The following is an 18,384-nucleotide window of genomic DNA, read 5'->3' as shown; positions in this document are numbered from 1 at the left end:
CTAACTCTCTGCAAAACTCTCCCTGTGTTTTCAAGTCTCTCTCTCTCTCTCCCTCTCTTTTTGGAGAGGAAGCATGATGAAGACAATACGTTGGAAACACCAGAATCTGGCCTGTGCGGCCACCTAGTGGTGATAAGTGTCTAGTGGCTGTTTTTGCACCACGAAACCATAAACTCAGTGACCCCGAATACTGTGAAACAATCTACCACTGCAATAAATACTACCTTTGCGCAACGTGAAACTTAAAACAAAAAGAGGAAGAAATAGGAGACATTTTCCTAAATAAAATTTGAATTGTTATCATATGGGCACATGCTTATGCTAACTTTTTCTGTGAATTTTGGTACTTCTATGCACATACAGTATATACTGTCCATATAATGTAGATATGAAGTAGATATGTTGTTTGTCTCCCAACCACTTGCATAATTTTACATTTAATATACTCAAGTATATTTCAGGTCATAATTTTATGATTGGTTTTAAATAATGGATTATTCAGTAAGTACTGTGCATACTCTTAACTAGTCCATACATTTTACATTCCACATCTAACAGCATTAATTACGAGTTCCACTTGACCACAATTTTAATTAAATCTGACATCCCTGATCAGATGGATCGACCAGGAATTGAAAATGGAATAATAGAACTATCAGGAGAATATTTTCCAGAGCACTTAAGTCTTCGTGTTTTCTTTAATGATTTACTTTAATTATTAGAGAGGCGGTCAAAAACGTTTCGCTGCGCGCAGCTCTTGTGCCACATGCGCAGTTGCGCACCGCCTCTCGTCTGGGGGACAGACGCTTCCACTCCACTGGCTATTAGTCATAAAGTTAATTTTTATGACCTGGATCGCCAGAAACGCAGATTAAATGAAAACTGAGCATCACGGACCTGCAATTAACATAGATTTTTAACTGGATAGTGAAACGGGAAAAAATAAAATGTGAAATGTGGGAGTGGTAGTTCCGCTGGTGTGCCAGCTTGCTTGTCCGTCCCAAGTCTCTTATTTAGGTTTGGAGGAGCGAAGATCGAGGTTACATGAATGCAGCTTTCACGGAAGTCTTTTGACTGGCTGACACGCCCCCTTAATAACTGATTGGACGTTGCAGCTGATCAGACTGATCTGATAGATCACAACACATAACCTTAAATAACTTGAATCCTGTGGGTCAAAGCCGACCTTGGAGATACAGTGCGTTTCTGAACCAGTTTTGAGATTTTTCTAAAAGACCCCTGATGTTTCTGCTGGTCTGCTGTGGGATACCATGAATGCCTATGTTCGAGGCCTGATCATACCTTATACCACTATAAGAACAGTAGAACAGAGCAAAGGAAACTCAAGATGGAACTGCATGAACTCCAGACTAAATACAACTTATCTCCATCAGAAGATGAAGAAGAAGAACTAAGAAATAATACACAAGTGGTTGAGGCAGCATTAGAGAGTTTACTAACAAAGAAGGCTGAAAAATCTGTTTTTCATGAGGCAAAGGATGTATGAGTTTGCTAACAAACCTAATCAATAGCTGTCCACTTTTTATCCTCTCTCAAAGCAAGATATGATTGACTTTTTTTTCTGCAATGGTGGATTTACCAAAAATAGCAGATGAACAAAGAGACGATCTGTGCAAACCAATAACTCTGAGTAAAATTCAGAATTGTATGCAGCAAAACTACCTCAGATATTATACAAATTACTATTCCACTAGATCCAAAAATTTGGATCCTTGGAGAATTGAATCAAATGAAACTATACAACTCTGTCAAGCGCTTCATTTTATTTGCTAGTACTGCTGGGAAAAAATGTATTTTAGTAAACTGGAAATCTGACTTCCCTCCCTCACAAGGACACTGGATCAATGAATTAACATCATACTGTACTCCGGAGAAGATTCTCTATAATGTCAGAAAAAGGCCCACAACGTTTAGAAAGATATGGGGAGCCTTCATAGATGCTTTACCTCATCTTAAATGTGATGATTGACCTGTAGTTTTACTTGCAACTGGACTTCATTTTTTTTTCTCTTTATATGTGTGTGTGAATATGTGTGTGTGTGTATATACATATGTATGTGTATACACAAATACAGTTTCATATTTACATTATAAACATGGCAGTTTTTATAGGTTAACACTACTCTGAGTGCAAAGAATCATTAAATACAGGGGTTTTGTGGGGTTGGGGGGTTGTTTTGTTTTTTCAAGTTGTTATTATAAGGGAAGACAAAGTGCACAGTACACTTCTTTTCTTGTAGATCCTTGTTTTTCCCCTTTGTTTGTCTTCTCTTTATTGTTGTTTGGTCTTTTCTTTCTTTTTTCTTTCTTTTTCTTCTATTTGTATTGTTGAAAAATGTTAAATTGCAGTTGTATGCTACTTGAAGCCTCAACTTTACTAATAAATAAACCATTAAAAAAAATAATAATTGTATCCAGCTACTCCCCGACAACAATGTTCGCTGGTCTCCAGCAGGATTCCTATACTTAGGTATAAACGTCTCACCGTGTTTAAAGGACCTATATAAATTAAATGTTGCCCGTCTCTTACAAATGATAAAAAGGGACCTTGATAGGTGGTGTGGTCTGCTCCGGTCCCTTCTAGGTCGTATTCATTTGATCAAAATGAATATCCTCCCACATCTCCTGTATTTCTTTCAGATGTTGGTCGTTGTATTGTTAAAACTGGTGGCTTACCAGCACCTTTATTTTCATTTTACCTGTGGGCTGCACAGTTCAAGTTTCATAGGTGATACTGATTCTGTCTGGCTCAGTTGCGAATCAGCTTCTTTAGGTAGGATCCCCTTGCAGCATTTGTTATATATCTCTCCTGACAGAGTTGCAACACTAATAAAAGATAATGTGCTTTTAAAGAATCTGCTAAACATTTGGTGTGAAGTCAGGAAACTGGAAGGGTACAGTAACTGCTTCTCTTTGTTAACTCCTATTCATGCGACTGTCAGCCTGGACTTCAGGTTGGCCTCGCTGACTGGAAGCACAACGGTATCAAAGTTGTTGGGGATATGATTCAGGGAGGCTCAGTCCTCACATTCCATCAAGTGAAAAGCAAATATGGGGTCACCAATGGGGATTTCATTAAATTCTTACTAGTTCAAAACTTTATTCTGTGTAATTTGAAAGATTTCACTGGAGGACTGGCTGTTTCTCCTATAGAATCCCTAATGGTAAATTATATACTTAAATCTTTCACTAAAAAGCTTCATAAGAGTTTCTATAATCTCGAATGTAGATAATTCTGCTAAAATAAAAGGCAGATGGGAATCTGACTTTGGTAAAACAGAGCCTGAGGACTGGGATGCTCTGTGCAGCCAGCCCTCCAAGGTCCTGGTGTCTAACTCTGCCATGGAGAGGCAATTCAAGATTTTGCATCGGCTTCACTCCTGAAGCCAGACACAGAATGAATCCAACTCTGTCAGAACTTTGTACTAAATGTTAATCTGCTGTCAGATCATTTATTCATTGTGTTTATGGAGGTGTCCTCATGTCCAGCAGTTCTGGATTATAATTGTTCAACAGTTTAATCCTCCTATTATCCATTTAACACATTTTACCCTTGGGGTCCATCTGACCCCAGGGATATTTGCCTCCAGAAAATGATTTACAGAAAATTGTTGACCAAGTTTTTGTGTCAGGCACTTTGTTTATTTGTTGAATACATAAATAACCCCTTGATAATGAAACCTTGACCTGTCCTCTAGCGCCACCATCAGGCCAAACTTTTAAATTAGAATTAATTTATCTTGAAAAGTTTCCATCCAAATCTTCTCAAATTTACTGACAACATTAATGACCACAAGAGTATGAACCCTATTGGTTTTGGTGATGATATGACCTTTCCTGCAGCGCCACCATCAGGTCAAACTTTCAGTTTTAGAGTTAGTGTATCTTGAAAATCTTTCATCCAAATCTTTTGTAATTTGGGGTGCATATTTATGACTCTCACAGAATTAACCATATTGATTGATGTTGGTGACCCCCCTTTCCTCTCATAAACATATTTATTTACTTATTTTTATCTCCTTTTTTCGTAACATATTTGTGGTTAGTCACTATAAAGTCTCACTCTCCCCTCCTCTTTTGTTATCCGGGCTTGGGACCGGCAGTGGCAGAGTTAAAGAGTTTGTTTGTTTGTTTGTTTGTTTGTTTTTGTTTGTTTTTTGTTTTTTTGGTGTGTGTGAAGGGGTTTACATGTTCGAAAATTCACCCATTTGTGAAACAGGAAATCATAATGAGAACATCCGTCAGATAGTCAGAACATGGAACAGTTCTTTATGCCCACAGTCAAGCTTCTAGTCTGTCAGACTTCCTGAACTCTTGTCCTTCATTTTTATTTTATTTATTTTTTTTATTTCATTTTTTTATTTTTCAATTTATTTATCTATTTTATTTTCTGTATCTTTGTCAGGTTTAAATGCCTGTATTTCTGCACTTCTACTAGTGCTTTATTTTACACTGTCCCTTTCCACGCAAGGTTTTGGGAAAAAAGTTTAATAAAAATATGTTTGGGAAAAAAAAGAAACGCATTGTGTACCGTACAACACATGTAGCTCTATTCTCCTACACAATAGAACAGAACGACAACAAGAATCCTACAAGACATAACCTGAGCTCCCCATGAAACGGTTTGAGGATGTGTGGGTCTCATGATGAAGGCTTTGAAATCTGACATATTATTAAATGATACACTTAGAGTAATTTTCTGTCTTGTTGTCTGACTAAAAACTTTATTCTTATACGTTAACACACCATACAGTTCTCTCTGTGATAGAAGTAAATGCTGTGGTGTTTTAATATGAACTTGTAACTCAGAAAACTTCAGCAAAGATTTTTCCCTTGCAGTTCAGTCTTTTAAAGTTTTAGCAATGGCAAACGCACTTAAGGTTTTCTTGTTAATTCAATCAGACAAAATTTACATTAACTACTGTGGAGCTCATTTTGTTGTATTGAACTGAAAATGAAACACACACTTAATGAACACATTCAAGATTTTTTTAGAATCAAGTCGAGTATTTGTAACATTACCAAAAAGAGACTTAGATGTTTTAGTTTATTTTTCATCTATTTTTTTCTTGCTGTGTTTGTTTGTTTGTTTGTTCGTTTGTTGTTGTTGTTTTTTTTTCATTTCAAATATTGAAATGTGGCAAAAACCGGAGCACCCGGAGAAAAACCAAAGTAACAAGGACGGTATAGAGACTCCATACAGCAATGATTAAGGCTGAGAATCCAGCCTTAACTATTGCTGTGAGGCCACAATTTTAAAACACTGAGCTGCCATGCGGCTCTGGACGTCTCTCACAGTGTTTGTTTGTGTTTTTTTTTTTCATTTCAAATATTGAAATGTGGCAAAAACCGGAGCACCCGGAGAAAAGGGACCATAACAAGGACAGTATAGAGACTCCATACAGCAATGATTAAGGCTGAGAATCCAGCCCTAACTATTGCTGTGAGGCCACAGTGTTAAAACACTGAGCTGCCATGTGGCTCTGGACGTCTCTCACAGTGTTTGTTTGTTTGTTTGTGTGTTTTTTTTTCATTTCAAATATTGAAATGTGCCAAAAACCGGAGCACCCGGAGAAAAGGGAACATATAGAGACTCCTACAGCAATGATTAAGGCTGAGAATCCAGCCCTAACTTTTGCTGTGAGGCCACAGTGTTAAAACACTGAGCTGCCATGCGGCTCAGGACGTCTCTCACAGTGGACAATTTGACTTTTCAAACTCAAGTGTGGTTGTATTCGATTTAGCTGTGGCTTGCCTACATACCTAAATGGAACACGTCCACTTTAAAATCAAAATGCCCACTGTGAGATTCCAGATGTTAAAAGAAGTGGGGGTCAGTGATAGGTGGGGGCTTGGTTATTTAGAGTAGGTGACTGACGTGCAGAACATGAAATACTTGGTGATGGCTTTTCCCACTGCTGAGAAAATCCTGGCAACTTTGGGCATCTTTGGGCGTGGACTGGTGAGGTCATTAAGATGGATTTTGAGATATTTCACAACAGCATCATCAAAAGATGGATATCTTGATGACACCATTGCAACCCTCAGGAGGCGTCTTGGGGGGCCGAACTCCTTGGTAAGGTCTTTCATCATGGCCTTGTTGATTTCTTTCATCTTCTCAGTGATTATTCCTGCTGTAACCTCATCGACATCGATCTCATTCAGCACCTTGTCTCGCAGACGATTGACAAGGGAATCAAAGTCATGCTGAAGCCATGTACGACGTCGTGCTTCCTTACCGCCCTTAATGAAGACCTTGTAAAGCAAAGCCAAGATGATGCTGTTCATTGTCCTCTCTGCTACAGGGGATGACATCTGTCTGTCCCTGGCTTCAAGAAACTCTGGTGTTAGGTCTTCTTTCGGTGCAGCATGATTAGCTGGATTAGCTGGCAATTGACTTGGGTGAGAACGTGCTGTTGTCTGGCTGTTGCTGGCCTCAGGGGACTGCTGTCTGCTGCTGTTTATTTCTTCTTGTAGGGTTGTGATTAGGTGGTTGATGTCGGTTACTGCACCAGACACTTGCTCACATGTCTTATGTGATGGCTCGTTCTCCATCCAGAGAAACACGTGTTGCAAGAACTTTCTTACTGCGTCCTCGGTCATGACATACAGAACTTCAGGAGAAAGGTGGAACTGAGTGGTGGTGTCCCTCCTGCGCTGAGAGATGACGGAGTCTGAGAGACATTTTCTTACTTGAAATATGGGACGCTCATATGTCTTGGTATCCATCAAATTATCATACATTTTATCAGTCAGTTCCTTTGAAAACTTCCTGATCTCATCACTGGACATGATGTTGTGCAGCCTTTTTTGCATGTGTGTTGCAGGTGTCCCTGTCAGGTTTAATTTATTAAATAACATTTCAAGATCATTTTTAATAGTCTCAAAATCTACTGTAGAAGACTTCTTTAATACATGGATGGTTCTTTTGCTGGTCTGACTGCAAGCAGATTTGGACCTTGAGGATTTTGGAATAGCTCCTGTTGAAATGGCTTCAGCACAGCCATCCTTCTCTGAAGCCGGTTCGAGACTCACAATGTAGGCGGCTTCTTCTTTCATAAATGCGTTCTTCAGCTCCCCCAATGTTTTTTCATGCTGGTTTTTGAGAAATTCAGAAAAGCTGTGTTTGTTAAATATTTGAGTGCTATGGGCAGTGTCTTCTTCATGTCCAGCTTGTGAAGTAAAAAAGTCCTTCACCTTGCTCACTGTTTTTCCCAGATTAAACTGAGGTCCCGTTGAAGTGCTGTTGTCACTGCATCCAGCGATATCTTTTAAGTCAGGTGAATGCAGGTCATCAATTATATCATTGGCAATTCCACTTGCTATAAACTCAGCATCCAGGCCGGTGCTGACAGGAATAGTATCATTGTTAGCCTCTGTTTTGAGGTCTGGTGTATCAGTGGACCATTTGGTGAGAATGTCACTCACAGCTTTTGTCACTGAGATGACAGAGATCTTGGATTTAATGCTCTGACATGATTCACCCCGCTCTGGTTCTTCTGGCTTTGAGATTTCTATTGCAAAGTCTGTGCTTTTTGGATGACAACACAGTTTACTTAAATACTTCTTTATACATGCGATAGCTTGTAACACCATGCTACGAAGAGCTGTTGAGCTCGACATGGAGCTAGAAACAAACACAGCAGGCTCTTCTGGCAAAACAGAAGTCTTGGTGGCAACAGACACAAGAGAGGTCACCTTCTGAGAAATCTCCCTCTCCACCATTTCTGTCAGCTTTTCTGCACTCTCACATTTTTCCTGTGGGACATGAAGAGCATCAGCAAAGCTATCACTGAAGGAGACTCCTAGTCGAATGTTGAGGTTCTCCAAGGCTTTGCTCACATCAGCCTGAGAATTATTCCTGCACATCCGTTCACGAACCATTGCTAGGACACCTGCAGAATGTGTCTGTATGATTTCAATCAACATATCAGCCAGTGTTGCCTCTGTTTCTACATCGCGTGTCCCCGCAGCTAACAAGCTCCACTGTGTTACAGAGATTCTGTTAAAATACTTGTTCACTATGGCGTGAGAATCCTCTGGGGGGAGGATGATATTGTCCGTAGCCTCCTCAAACTTCTGTCTTATCAACAGCTGACTATCATTCAAGCCATCACTCTCATCATCACTGATTGGAATCAGTGTGGCATCACTAGGTGATGGATAACTTGAAAGAGAGCGTGCTGTTGCCTGGTTGTCGCTGGCTTCAGGGGGCTCAGGCCCAGTGTTTTCTTCTTGTAGGGTTGTTGTGATAAGGTCTTCAATGTCGGTTAGCACACCGAACACTTCATCACTGTGACTTGTCTCATATGAAGGCTCGTTTTCCATCCAGAGAAACACCCGCTGCAAGAACTTTACAACTGCGTCCTCTGTCATGGCGTACAGAACTTCAGGAGAAAAGTGGTGTAGAGTGCCATGTTCCCTCAACCTGAGCTGAGAGATGACAGAGTCTGAGAGACTTTTGCCATCTGGAACTGAGGGACGGTGATATGTCCAGCTACATATCATATGATCATACATTTTATCAGTCAGTTCCTTTGCAAACTTCCTTATCTTGCCACTGGACATGATGCAATTTGGTATTTTTGTGGAATGTGTTGACTGTTTCTTTGTTAGTTTTAATTCATCGCATATGGCCTCTACCTCGCTTTTAATGGTCTCAAAATCTAGAGGAGAAGATCTTTTGCTGGTCTGACTGCAAGCAGATGTGGGCCTTGGGGATTCTGGTAAAGGGTTTTCAACATAGATTTTCTCTTCTGAACTCTGTTTGAGACTCACAAGGAAATTGGATTTATTTGTCGCAAATAAGCTCTTCAACTCTGCCACTGTTTTTTCAAACTGTTTTTTGACAAACCTGGAAAACCTGATGTTGGTGGTGTCTTCTTTAGGTGTGGCACGTGTTGCAAAAAAGTCTTTCACCTTGTTAAGTACTATCTCTAAATTAAAATGAGGTCTCTGTGAGGTACTTGTCTTTCTGCATTCAGCTACATCTCCAAAGTCAGGATAATGAAGGGCATCAATTATATCATTGACAATTTCAACTGCTAGATCATGAGTATCTGGAGAGGGGCTGAGAGACACCAAAGCTTTGCCAGTCTTTGCTTTGGTGTCCACTGTATCGCTGGACCATTTGGTGAGGATGTCACTCACAGCTTCAGTTACTGAGGAGACAGAGAGTTTAGATTTTATGCTGTCACGTGATTCAGGTCCCTGTGTTCCTTTCATTTCTGGGGTATTTCTCTCAGATTGAGAGTTCTTAGATTTTACACTCTGAGATGATTTACATCTTTCCGTGTACTGTTCTCCAGATTCTGTGCTCTCGTGTGGGGAAAATTCTGTGCTTTCTGGCTGCAGTCCCAGGCACTGAGAGTTCAATTTACCTAAATATGTCTTCAGACATGTGGTAGCATGACGCACCATGTCTCGAAGAGACATTATACTGAACGTGGAGCTAGAGACAAAAATGGCAGGCTCCCTTGGCAAAAATGATTCCCCAGTGGCCACAGATACAAGAGAAATCACCTTTTCTAAAATCTCAGTCCTCACCAGTTCTGTCAGTTTTTCTGCACTCTCACATTTTTCCTGTGGGACCTGAAAAGCATCAGCAAAAGTCTCGGCAATGGAGACTTCCAGATCAGGGAGAACTAAAACGTCACTTGTACCAGATGCACGGTTTAACATGCGTTCCTGAAATAGTGGAAGGACATATCTCAGAACTTGTGCAGAGATTGTCTGTACAATTTCAGTGAACATATCAACCAGTGTTGCCTCTGTGTCTGAGTCGCATGTCCCCGCAGCTAACAAGTTCCACTGTGCTGCAGAGATTCTGTGAAAATATTTGTACACTATGGGCAGAAGATGCTCTGGTATTATGAGCAGGATGTCACCTATCTGGGATTGGGATTGGTCTGTTTCAGACATATTTTCGGTTTTTGTTTGAAACTTAATATTTATTGTTTTTTAATGTGTTACTCTTCGCTGTGTTTTTTAAATCAGCGGTATTGGAACTGTCTGTTAACTGTTAACTGTGTCCAGTAAGGTTTAATTATCAATGTGTCTATCGGTAAACAGTGGTTTCAGAATGATATTTTGAAATTCTAAGAAAAGAGCGTTGCCTCAACTTCTTTGGATCAAAAAGCCTGTTTCTTGGTTTCAAGAAGTATTTATATGTTCTGGGTGAGTGACGTCAGAAAGCGTTTGATGACGTCACAAGGACCGTTGAGCCAAATATTCGATGTGACGTCACGTGGCGTGTCACTCGAACTCGCGCATGCGCACATTCAGAGAAATGGCGTTTGTTTTAAACCTATATCTGTGGCTCTTATTGTGAAAGATCAGAAACGGAAGTGGTGGATTTGACGTGCTGCAAGACTACGTTGTGTAAAATGAAGCCGTCCGTTCAACTTCGTGTTTCTTGTTTTACAGTTTCAGTAATATAGACACAAGCATGGAGACCACTTTCTCCTCTGCAACATTTAGAATACAGCTTAGTTTACAATTTTAACTATATTCTCAAGTGGATAGTCAGAATCCAGAAAATTATTCAGTAGTAAATTGTAACAATAGATGAGTGAAATATACCTCTGATTTATGAGACACAAGTATGTATGTGTTTATTGTATCACATGAAATATTTGCATCACCAGAATCAGAGAAGGTTGTGTCATTCTTGTTCTCTTTAAGGGACTTTGCCTACTACATTGGCTGTTTCGGAAACACTTCTTTTTATTGGAGTTTAAACCTCATATTTTTTTATATAAATTTTTGAAATGGCATTTTAGTTCAATAGCTTCCAGTTCATGTGACCTAATGACTCAAAATCAGTGCAGGATCATAGTACTAGACTGGGTGGTTGAGATACACCTCTTTTTCTTATAGTTTATTACTCCTGATATTTTTTTTATTAATTTTTAATGTAAATATTAGCACGTTAGCTCAATAGTTTCCAGGCAATGTGACCTAATGCCTCAAAATCAGTGCAGGGTCATAGTACTTTATTATTACTCCTGATATATTTTTTTAATTATTTTTTAATGAAAAATATCATTTTTGTCAATAGCCTCTAGGTCATGTGACATGATTCAAAACCAGTGCAGGATCATACTGACACGTCTCTTTTTATTGGCTTTCAATAACCCACATTTTATTTTGAAAAACGGGAAGTTGGTCCACGCTGTAGAATCTGCATCACTGACTTTCTCAACCGCCTCCGTGTATTTGCCATAAAGTCTGCGAATCGGGAGCACTTGAAATGTTGGAGCGGCTGGCTTCACTTTGCAAAAAATCGAGAGACGGCTGGCTTGACCGCAGTGAGAGAAGCGGTGCGCAATTGCGCACTTGGCACAGGAGCTGCGCGCAGGGAAAAGTCTGCGGTACCTTCTCTAATCATTAAAGTAAATCAGTGAGGAAAACACCCAGACTTAAATGCAATTTACAATAAAGAAACCACCAGATACTATGTTCTGAAATCTGAGAAAATAAATGGTTCAGGTGGTGCCGACGAACTCAGAGCCGATCCGCTCATCATTAAAAAAAATCACAACAAACCAGGCACATTTTTCTTTTAATGATTTCTAATGTTCAAAATACAAACTCAGTCATAGTCTAAGTAATTCAATAATTAATTCATAACCAGATTGTCGGTAAACACAGGTGCAATGAATAAATAACATAAATTCATTCACAGGCACAGCACAAATGCAGAATGCAGGTTGTTCTTTAAGTGTTAAAGAGGTAAGAGGCTGCTGTTCTGTCACTGATAATAAATGTGAGTCTTAATTGTGAGCTATATTGATATATAATGCACAAGTGGCCACACAAACTCCATCAGAAGTCTGTACAGCTGTTCAAGCCGATCCAGCTGTGATCGGTTGCCGCCGTCATCACAAACGGACGTCGCTTCACGTGACGCTTCAGAGGAAAGGACGTCTCACAGATTTCCTCGTGTCCTCTCTCCTCGCATCGTTTCCTCGCGTTCGTGAATCCTCGGTGGGAGGGAAGCAAGTGGAGGAGACGAATTTACCGAATAACAGGCAACCCCAACAGGCAACCCCGCGCTCCCTCGCGCCATGAGCGCGCAAACGTCCCCAAGTGATGACGTTGTCGACGCGTCACTTTGTTTTGAGTTTCAGCGCGTCTACAGCGCAGGAAAGGAATGGTTGGTCCCATCTCAAGATTTAACGATGGAAACCAGCGCCAGTGTCAGTTTAATGATCATGTACGAGGACGAGTCGGTGGATGTTCGTTACGGTAACGGAGCCCGGTTACAGCTGTCACCGTGTGGATGTGAATTCATGCTGGAAAAACGCACAGAGCCGTCCGGTCATCCTCTGCAGCCCCCGGCGAGAGTCCGACAGAGGACCAGATTCACCATCAGCAAGTACAAGGTGGACACATGAACTTTTCTTTAGAAATGGTTTGAAGCTGTTGTCAGTCAGTGTTTGCCTACCGGGTATTTTAAGATGAATAATAAACCTAAAAAAATACTATGGTTAAGGGTTTGTTTTCCCACAGAGAAAGAAATATATATTCTTGTCCTTTCCCCTTACATGCAGAGATTTTTTCTGGATTCTCAGCTAACCCGTTTGAATATTTAATATCTTGTCTTTGTACTGTATTCAACTGAATGGAAGTCAAAAAGGATTTGCAAATCATTGCATTCTGTTTTTACCTAGATTTTTTGGAAATGGGGTTGTACAATATTTGCCTCGTAGCATAAAATAGAAATTTCCAGGTAAAGCACATGTACTTCAAAACTGTACCTGAGTAAATGTGCTTAGTTGTATTTCACCACTTGCTATAGGCTGCTGGGATAAATGTACACTGATTGGTTATCCTCTGCTTTCAAAATGCATTCATATTCAAAGTTATGATGTCATTTTACAGGAGTTGATGGTGGCTGCGTTGGCATTTAGGAACAAATATGCAAGTCGACCGTATCTGCCAGAGGAAGTCATCCCTGCTGACCACAAGAGGGTATGTAGAGATTTCTCCCAGCCCACTATCAGTCCTTCTGATCATGTTTTAAAAATGATATCAGCATATTTGTCTTTTGCATTTCCTCCTGCAGCCTTTTTTCAGCATTGATCCAGATGTGTGGTGGCCTGACTGGTCCTCCTGTGATGCTGAGCTCGGACCTGGAGGTGAGACCATCATCAGGTCAGAGGAAGGGGGAGCTGCATTGACCCTGTCGCCCTCAGGTGAAGAATTTTCCACCGAGTTCCCATGCAGTCTCAGTCGGACTCAGAAGCAGCACTGCAGCGTGCAGGGCGTCAACAGAGACTCTGACAGCAGGTCAGGCAGTCAGGTCTGTCACTCCACCAACAATGAGACCGAAGAGCTTCATCAGAGCAGAGGAGGCAGGAGGAATGAGTCTGTTAGATCGAGGTCTTGCTCTCCTCGAATTACCAGCAGTGCTCAGTTGAAGGTAATATCTCTTACACTATTTGAAATAAGGGTTCCAAAAGGGTTCTTCCTGGAGGGCAACCAAGAGTTCTTAGAGGATTGTTGAAAAGTGTAACTCCTCGTAGATGATTTCTCAGTTTAAACTTACTGTATTTACTGCAATTACTGTAACTGTAATTGTAACATAGATTGTTATAATGCTGGATGATCACAGCAATATGGTTCTTCGTAGAACCTTCAGAAGACAAGAGAGTAATAGGTGTCATAATGTGGCGTGGGTTTTAGGTCTCACTGGGTGAGTTCTATATGAACTGGAATGAAATTTAAAAGGGTTCTCATTAGAATACTCTGGGTGGGTTTCCCTGCATGGGTTCTAGTTAAAACCCACAGGATATAGAAAAGTTTTTGGTAAAAACCCCTGGGTGGGATCTAGTAAAATTCTTGGAATGTAAAAAAGTTCTCAGCAGAACACCCTGGGTGGGTTCTATATGAAAGCATTGGAATGCAAAAGGGTTCTTGTTTTTTGGCTGTGTTCTTGTTAGTACCCATAGAAGGTAGACAGGTTCTGGATGGAACCCCAAGAAAGGGATCTGGTTAGAACCATTGCACCATAAAAGGATTCTCTGCAGAACCACGGTTATAGGTGAAACCCTTATAAAACAGATTTTTAGGTCACCCAGGGTACATTCTAGATGAAATCCTTGAAATGTAGAAGGGTTCTCTGGGTGGGTTCTACATGAAAGCTTTTGAATGTAAAGGATTCTTGGCAGAGCACCCGGAGTAGGTTCCACATGAAATCCTTGAAATATAAAGGGGTTCTTCGTAGCAGCAAGTGGGAAGGTGGAAAGCTTCTGGATGGAACCATTGCACCATAAAATGCTTCTCTGTAGGGCCTTTCATGTTCTGAGTGGAATCTTTATAAAAACAGGGTTCTTAAAGAACTCTGTTTGGTTCCAGTTAGCATGTTAACATGTTAAATATTTGACGTCTCTTCTCTTCCCAGTCAGAGGGGGTGTACCAGTCCACCACAGTGGTCCAGCATCACTCCTGCAGCTCTGTCCCCCCCGCCTGGTGCTACCCTCTCTCTCTGGATCGCCGTCTCTGGGCGGCTCGTCTCTCTACAGCTGAAGAGGTCGAAGCAGAGGGAGGCGGTGATCTCACACAGGCACACAGGAGTATAAACATGTCAGACATGTCTGTTCTAGAAAGAAGGTCTCCTCTTCCTCGGGCGCTGCCTCTCACGTGTCCATCACCTCACTGGCACAGGTTGAATCATCATTTTACTTGAGTGAATAACAGACACATGGAGCACTACTTAATAATGTTGACTGACTGATTTAAACGTCTTTACTTGTGTATTTAAGGTGGAAGGTTAAAGACCCTCCGGCCAAAAACGAACATTCAGAAGATCTTCCAACAGAGCTCGTAAAAGTGATGTGGTGTCATGGAGTCACGTACAGGTAGGTGTGCAGGTTTTCAAGGTTAACAAGGACCTTGAAACAACAAGATGCATCAAAAGTTGTTCAGATTTGATGTTCAAAAATAACTTAATTAATAAATCACCAGAAAGGGAAACAGCCTGCCTCCTACCATCCTTATTGGTAATTGACTCAGATTGTTATTCTAAGACTGGGTTGCATCAACAGAGATTTATTTTGTCTAAGATTCGTCCTAATCATAGTTTAGTAAAACTTGGTTTAAACTGAGTAAATCCAGATTTAAAATTAGGTATATTGATGTAAACTGAAATTGAAAAGAGTTTAAGCAGTATGGAGATGCTTGCTTAACCAAAGTTATATAAAATAAATGAAAAATAAATCTGAGGGTGGTTAAGACCTAGTAAGTATAAAAAAGAGGTTCCTTTTTAATAAGATGTTGCATTGTGTACTAGCTAGCTAAAAAGCTAACAAAACCCTCCTCTATTGTTGGAAACATTTGGAATATTATAAGTACACAACATGAAATCTATAACATATGATGGGCCCATGAGGATCGATCACATTGCAGCCTGTTTCGTGGCTGCTTGCTGCAGTGGTCTCACTCACTGCTGGACCGATTTATAAAACGGTTGTCCACATTAGTCACATAGACACAAAGACATAGAAAAATAGGATACAGATTGAAAATCGCATAAGTTAACCGTCAACCATTCTTATTTAAAAAGAGGTAGAAATACGTAATATAAACAGCTGCGGTGTAACTGTGTCTCTACTTGTATGTAGGATACTGAGTGGAGTTGTCCCAGTCGTAGAAGTTTCCCCGGGAGATGGATCAGTCATCCGATCCAACGGTGTCCTCAGCACCTATTTTACTCATCACAGACCTGAGCTCCAGTCAGGGCAGGTAAATTTCAGTCTCATATCATATAAGTGTCATTCAGTCTTAACTACTATATTTGAAATACCATTGGAGCAAAAATACAAAACCAAACAGACATTAAATTATTTGCATCTCGTCATAAAAGCACAACAGCTGATTATTATGTTGCTCACAGGTGAAGGAGGTGACGTACCATCTGAACAACCTTCCACCTGATTTACCCGGGCAGCTGTACTCTATATGCTCTGTTGTGAGTCGTGCAGGCAGGTACAGTAAACCACTGCTTCATCACTGTCTGATGAGTTTGACAACTTTATGCCATCAGTCCCTGTCTGACCATCACATCTCTGTTTTACAGGATCCTCACTTGCTACAACGAGGCCAAACGCTCACTGAAGCTTCCTGCCACACCCAGCTGCTTGCAAGAGGTCAAAGTCCCTGCTGATGATACTACAACTGTTGATATCTACAGTATTTGAGCTTTTAAATTAATTATAATTGTTTTACAGGGCAGACACTTTTCCAAACCTGCAACGATTGAAGGAAATCTGTCCAATCCTGTATCTGCTGAGCAGCATGTGAACGTCACACAGACAGTAGAAAGTCGGTAAGTGTGCGATCACTCCTCTGATATATTATTACTGTGCGCTGAATACTGTGTTAACAGCTTATATATAATGTTTATTTCCATTCAATTTAGGTCAGATCTTGTATCTGCAGAGCTGGAGAAGATAAAACGATTCAACTGTATCCTTTAACATTGAGATTACGACACTAAAAGGCTGTGGGCATTAATTTATGGAATCATATCAGGTAGTCTGTTCAACTCAAGTTATATAGCATCTTTCATAAACACATGCATCACAAAGCAAAACTGAAACAACACAGACATAAAATAAATACAATTCTGCAAGACTAAAAATGATGTCAGTAAAATGTTTAAAACCAACAAATAAAAGTCAATAGAATAAAATGAACTCTAAGGATTAAAATAATGTAAAAAAAAAAACCAAAAAAAAACAGATTAAAACTTTAAAATAAGGCTAAAACATTATGGCCCCAGGAGAGCAAAGTCATGACCTGCCCTACTCTGTGTCTGATTGGCTAGTACTTGTTGCTGTAATTAGTTTGGTTGGTTAGGTTTAGACATGAGGAGGAGAGGTGCAGGTCATGACTTTGCCTTCCTGCAAAAAAAATGGTATCTGTGGCCCTGTGTGAAATAGCCATAGTTCAGTGTCTAATACAGATAAAACAAGATAAAGCTGCAAAGGAGAAGTGCTCACTAATGTGCATTTAACAGGTTTGAGAGGAATAAACCATTTGTGTGCACTGAAGAAGTCTTAGCTCATACAGAGCATGCATGCATAAGGACCTAGGTGTAGTTTCATGCACTGTCACTGCACAGAGATAATGGTGAGGAAATCGTGTGCTCTTTAACATCCTGTGCCCAGTTCTGCTGGAGAACAACCACCTGCTCAGGAGTGAGAAACGATGCGCAGGACTGGAAGGCAGCCCGGCAGAAGAAGAGGTGACTCATGAAGAGGTGAACGAGAGCTGCATCGCTGAAGCTCTTCAGAGAACATCAAAAGCCATACAGGAGATTGATGCTCTCGTATCTGCAGTCACCCTGACATGAAAGAGCCCTGAAGAAGGAACCCCAACATGTATGACTGTCTGGACTTCTAATATATAGTTTTACTGCTCTGTGTAGAGACTGAAATAATGATTGTTGTTTATGTCCATGCCGGCACATAGCTTTTAACTGCTTGATTTGTTTTTACAACCTCAGTCCCAAAATCCCAGTGAGCTGCAGTGCTTATAGTCTGTGTAGTCTGCAGCTGACCAATGATTTACACAGCATCACAACAAGCTATGTGTAGAGACCTAAATAAAGATTTATCTCCATGCCGGTGCTGGTGCATGGCTTTAACTGTATGATTTGTTTTTACAATTAAGTGTAGAGGCTTGTATCAAAACACTGACAGCTAAAAATACAAATTTTCTTATCAGATGGCAACAACATTCATACAGAAAGTGTTTTCCCAGTTGCTAATTATGTGTTTGTCACCGTACAGTCCCTTCCTGTTAGAGATAAGAACTTGCAATGGTGCAAAATGACTTTTTTTTTTTTTTTTATACCGTGATGATTTCCTCCAACACCCAGGACAAATTGCAGTTTTAATGTACAAGGTGTGACACATTTAACTATTTCTGGGTAATAAACATAAGTACATGAGTGTTAATGTAGGTCGTCACTCAGACAAGCTGTGGTCTTAAGTCAAACCAGGTGCAATTTGTACTGAATATCAGGGCAAAAAGAGCTCAATTTTTTTGTTTTGTGCTCCAGATCTTTTTATTAATGCTGCTATAAGAAGTTTTTAACTAGTTATGGAGCAGTCTTAATTTAATATCGATGTCTTTATTTGATCTACATAAGCAAATAACACCACCATGAGAGAAATTTCTCCATGAAATCAGGTGAAATTAGCCTGAGTTTACATTTTCCCAGGCAAAGTTACAGGGAGTTGCATGTTAGACAGTTAAAAGGAAGAAGGGTGGGGATTTTTATTTAGATAATTTTATTTTTGGCATATTTTGTGCAGAGGAAACACCACCACTCCTGTCCGCTGAGTCTACCAA

The 18,384-nt window shown here is 40.3% G+C and overlaps 1 protein-coding gene across 1 annotated transcript; it reads left to right on the top strand.

The window, feature by feature from the left end:
- The first annotated feature begins 12,079 nt into the window (after window positions 1-12,079).
- Window positions 12,080-17,612, top strand: c10h5orf34 (chromosome 10 C5orf34 homolog). The gene is made up of 11 exons (XM_084729441.1): window positions 12,080-12,407; window positions 12,907-12,996; window positions 13,091-13,447; window positions 14,429-14,691; window positions 14,790-14,885; window positions 15,648-15,768; window positions 15,920-16,011; window positions 16,103-16,172; window positions 16,254-16,351; window positions 16,445-16,491; window positions 17,196-17,612. Exons 1-11 carry the CDS (start codon window positions 12,090-12,092, stop codon window positions 17,378-17,380), a joined length of 1,737 nt encoding a protein of 578 aa, XP_084585567.1. The 5' UTR covers window positions 12,080-12,089; the 3' UTR covers window positions 17,381-17,612.
- Window positions 17,613-18,384: the final 772 nt, after the last annotated feature.

This window comes from Lutjanus erythropterus, chromosome 10, assembly GCF_056507025.1.
Source record: "Lutjanus erythropterus isolate fLutEry1 chromosome 10, fLutEry1.hap2, whole genome shotgun sequence".
Lineage (NCBI taxonomy): Eukaryota > Metazoa > Chordata > Actinopteri > Lutjaniformes > Lutjanidae > Lutjanus > Lutjanus erythropterus.
This window is presented reverse-complemented; position numbering and strand designations above follow the sequence as displayed.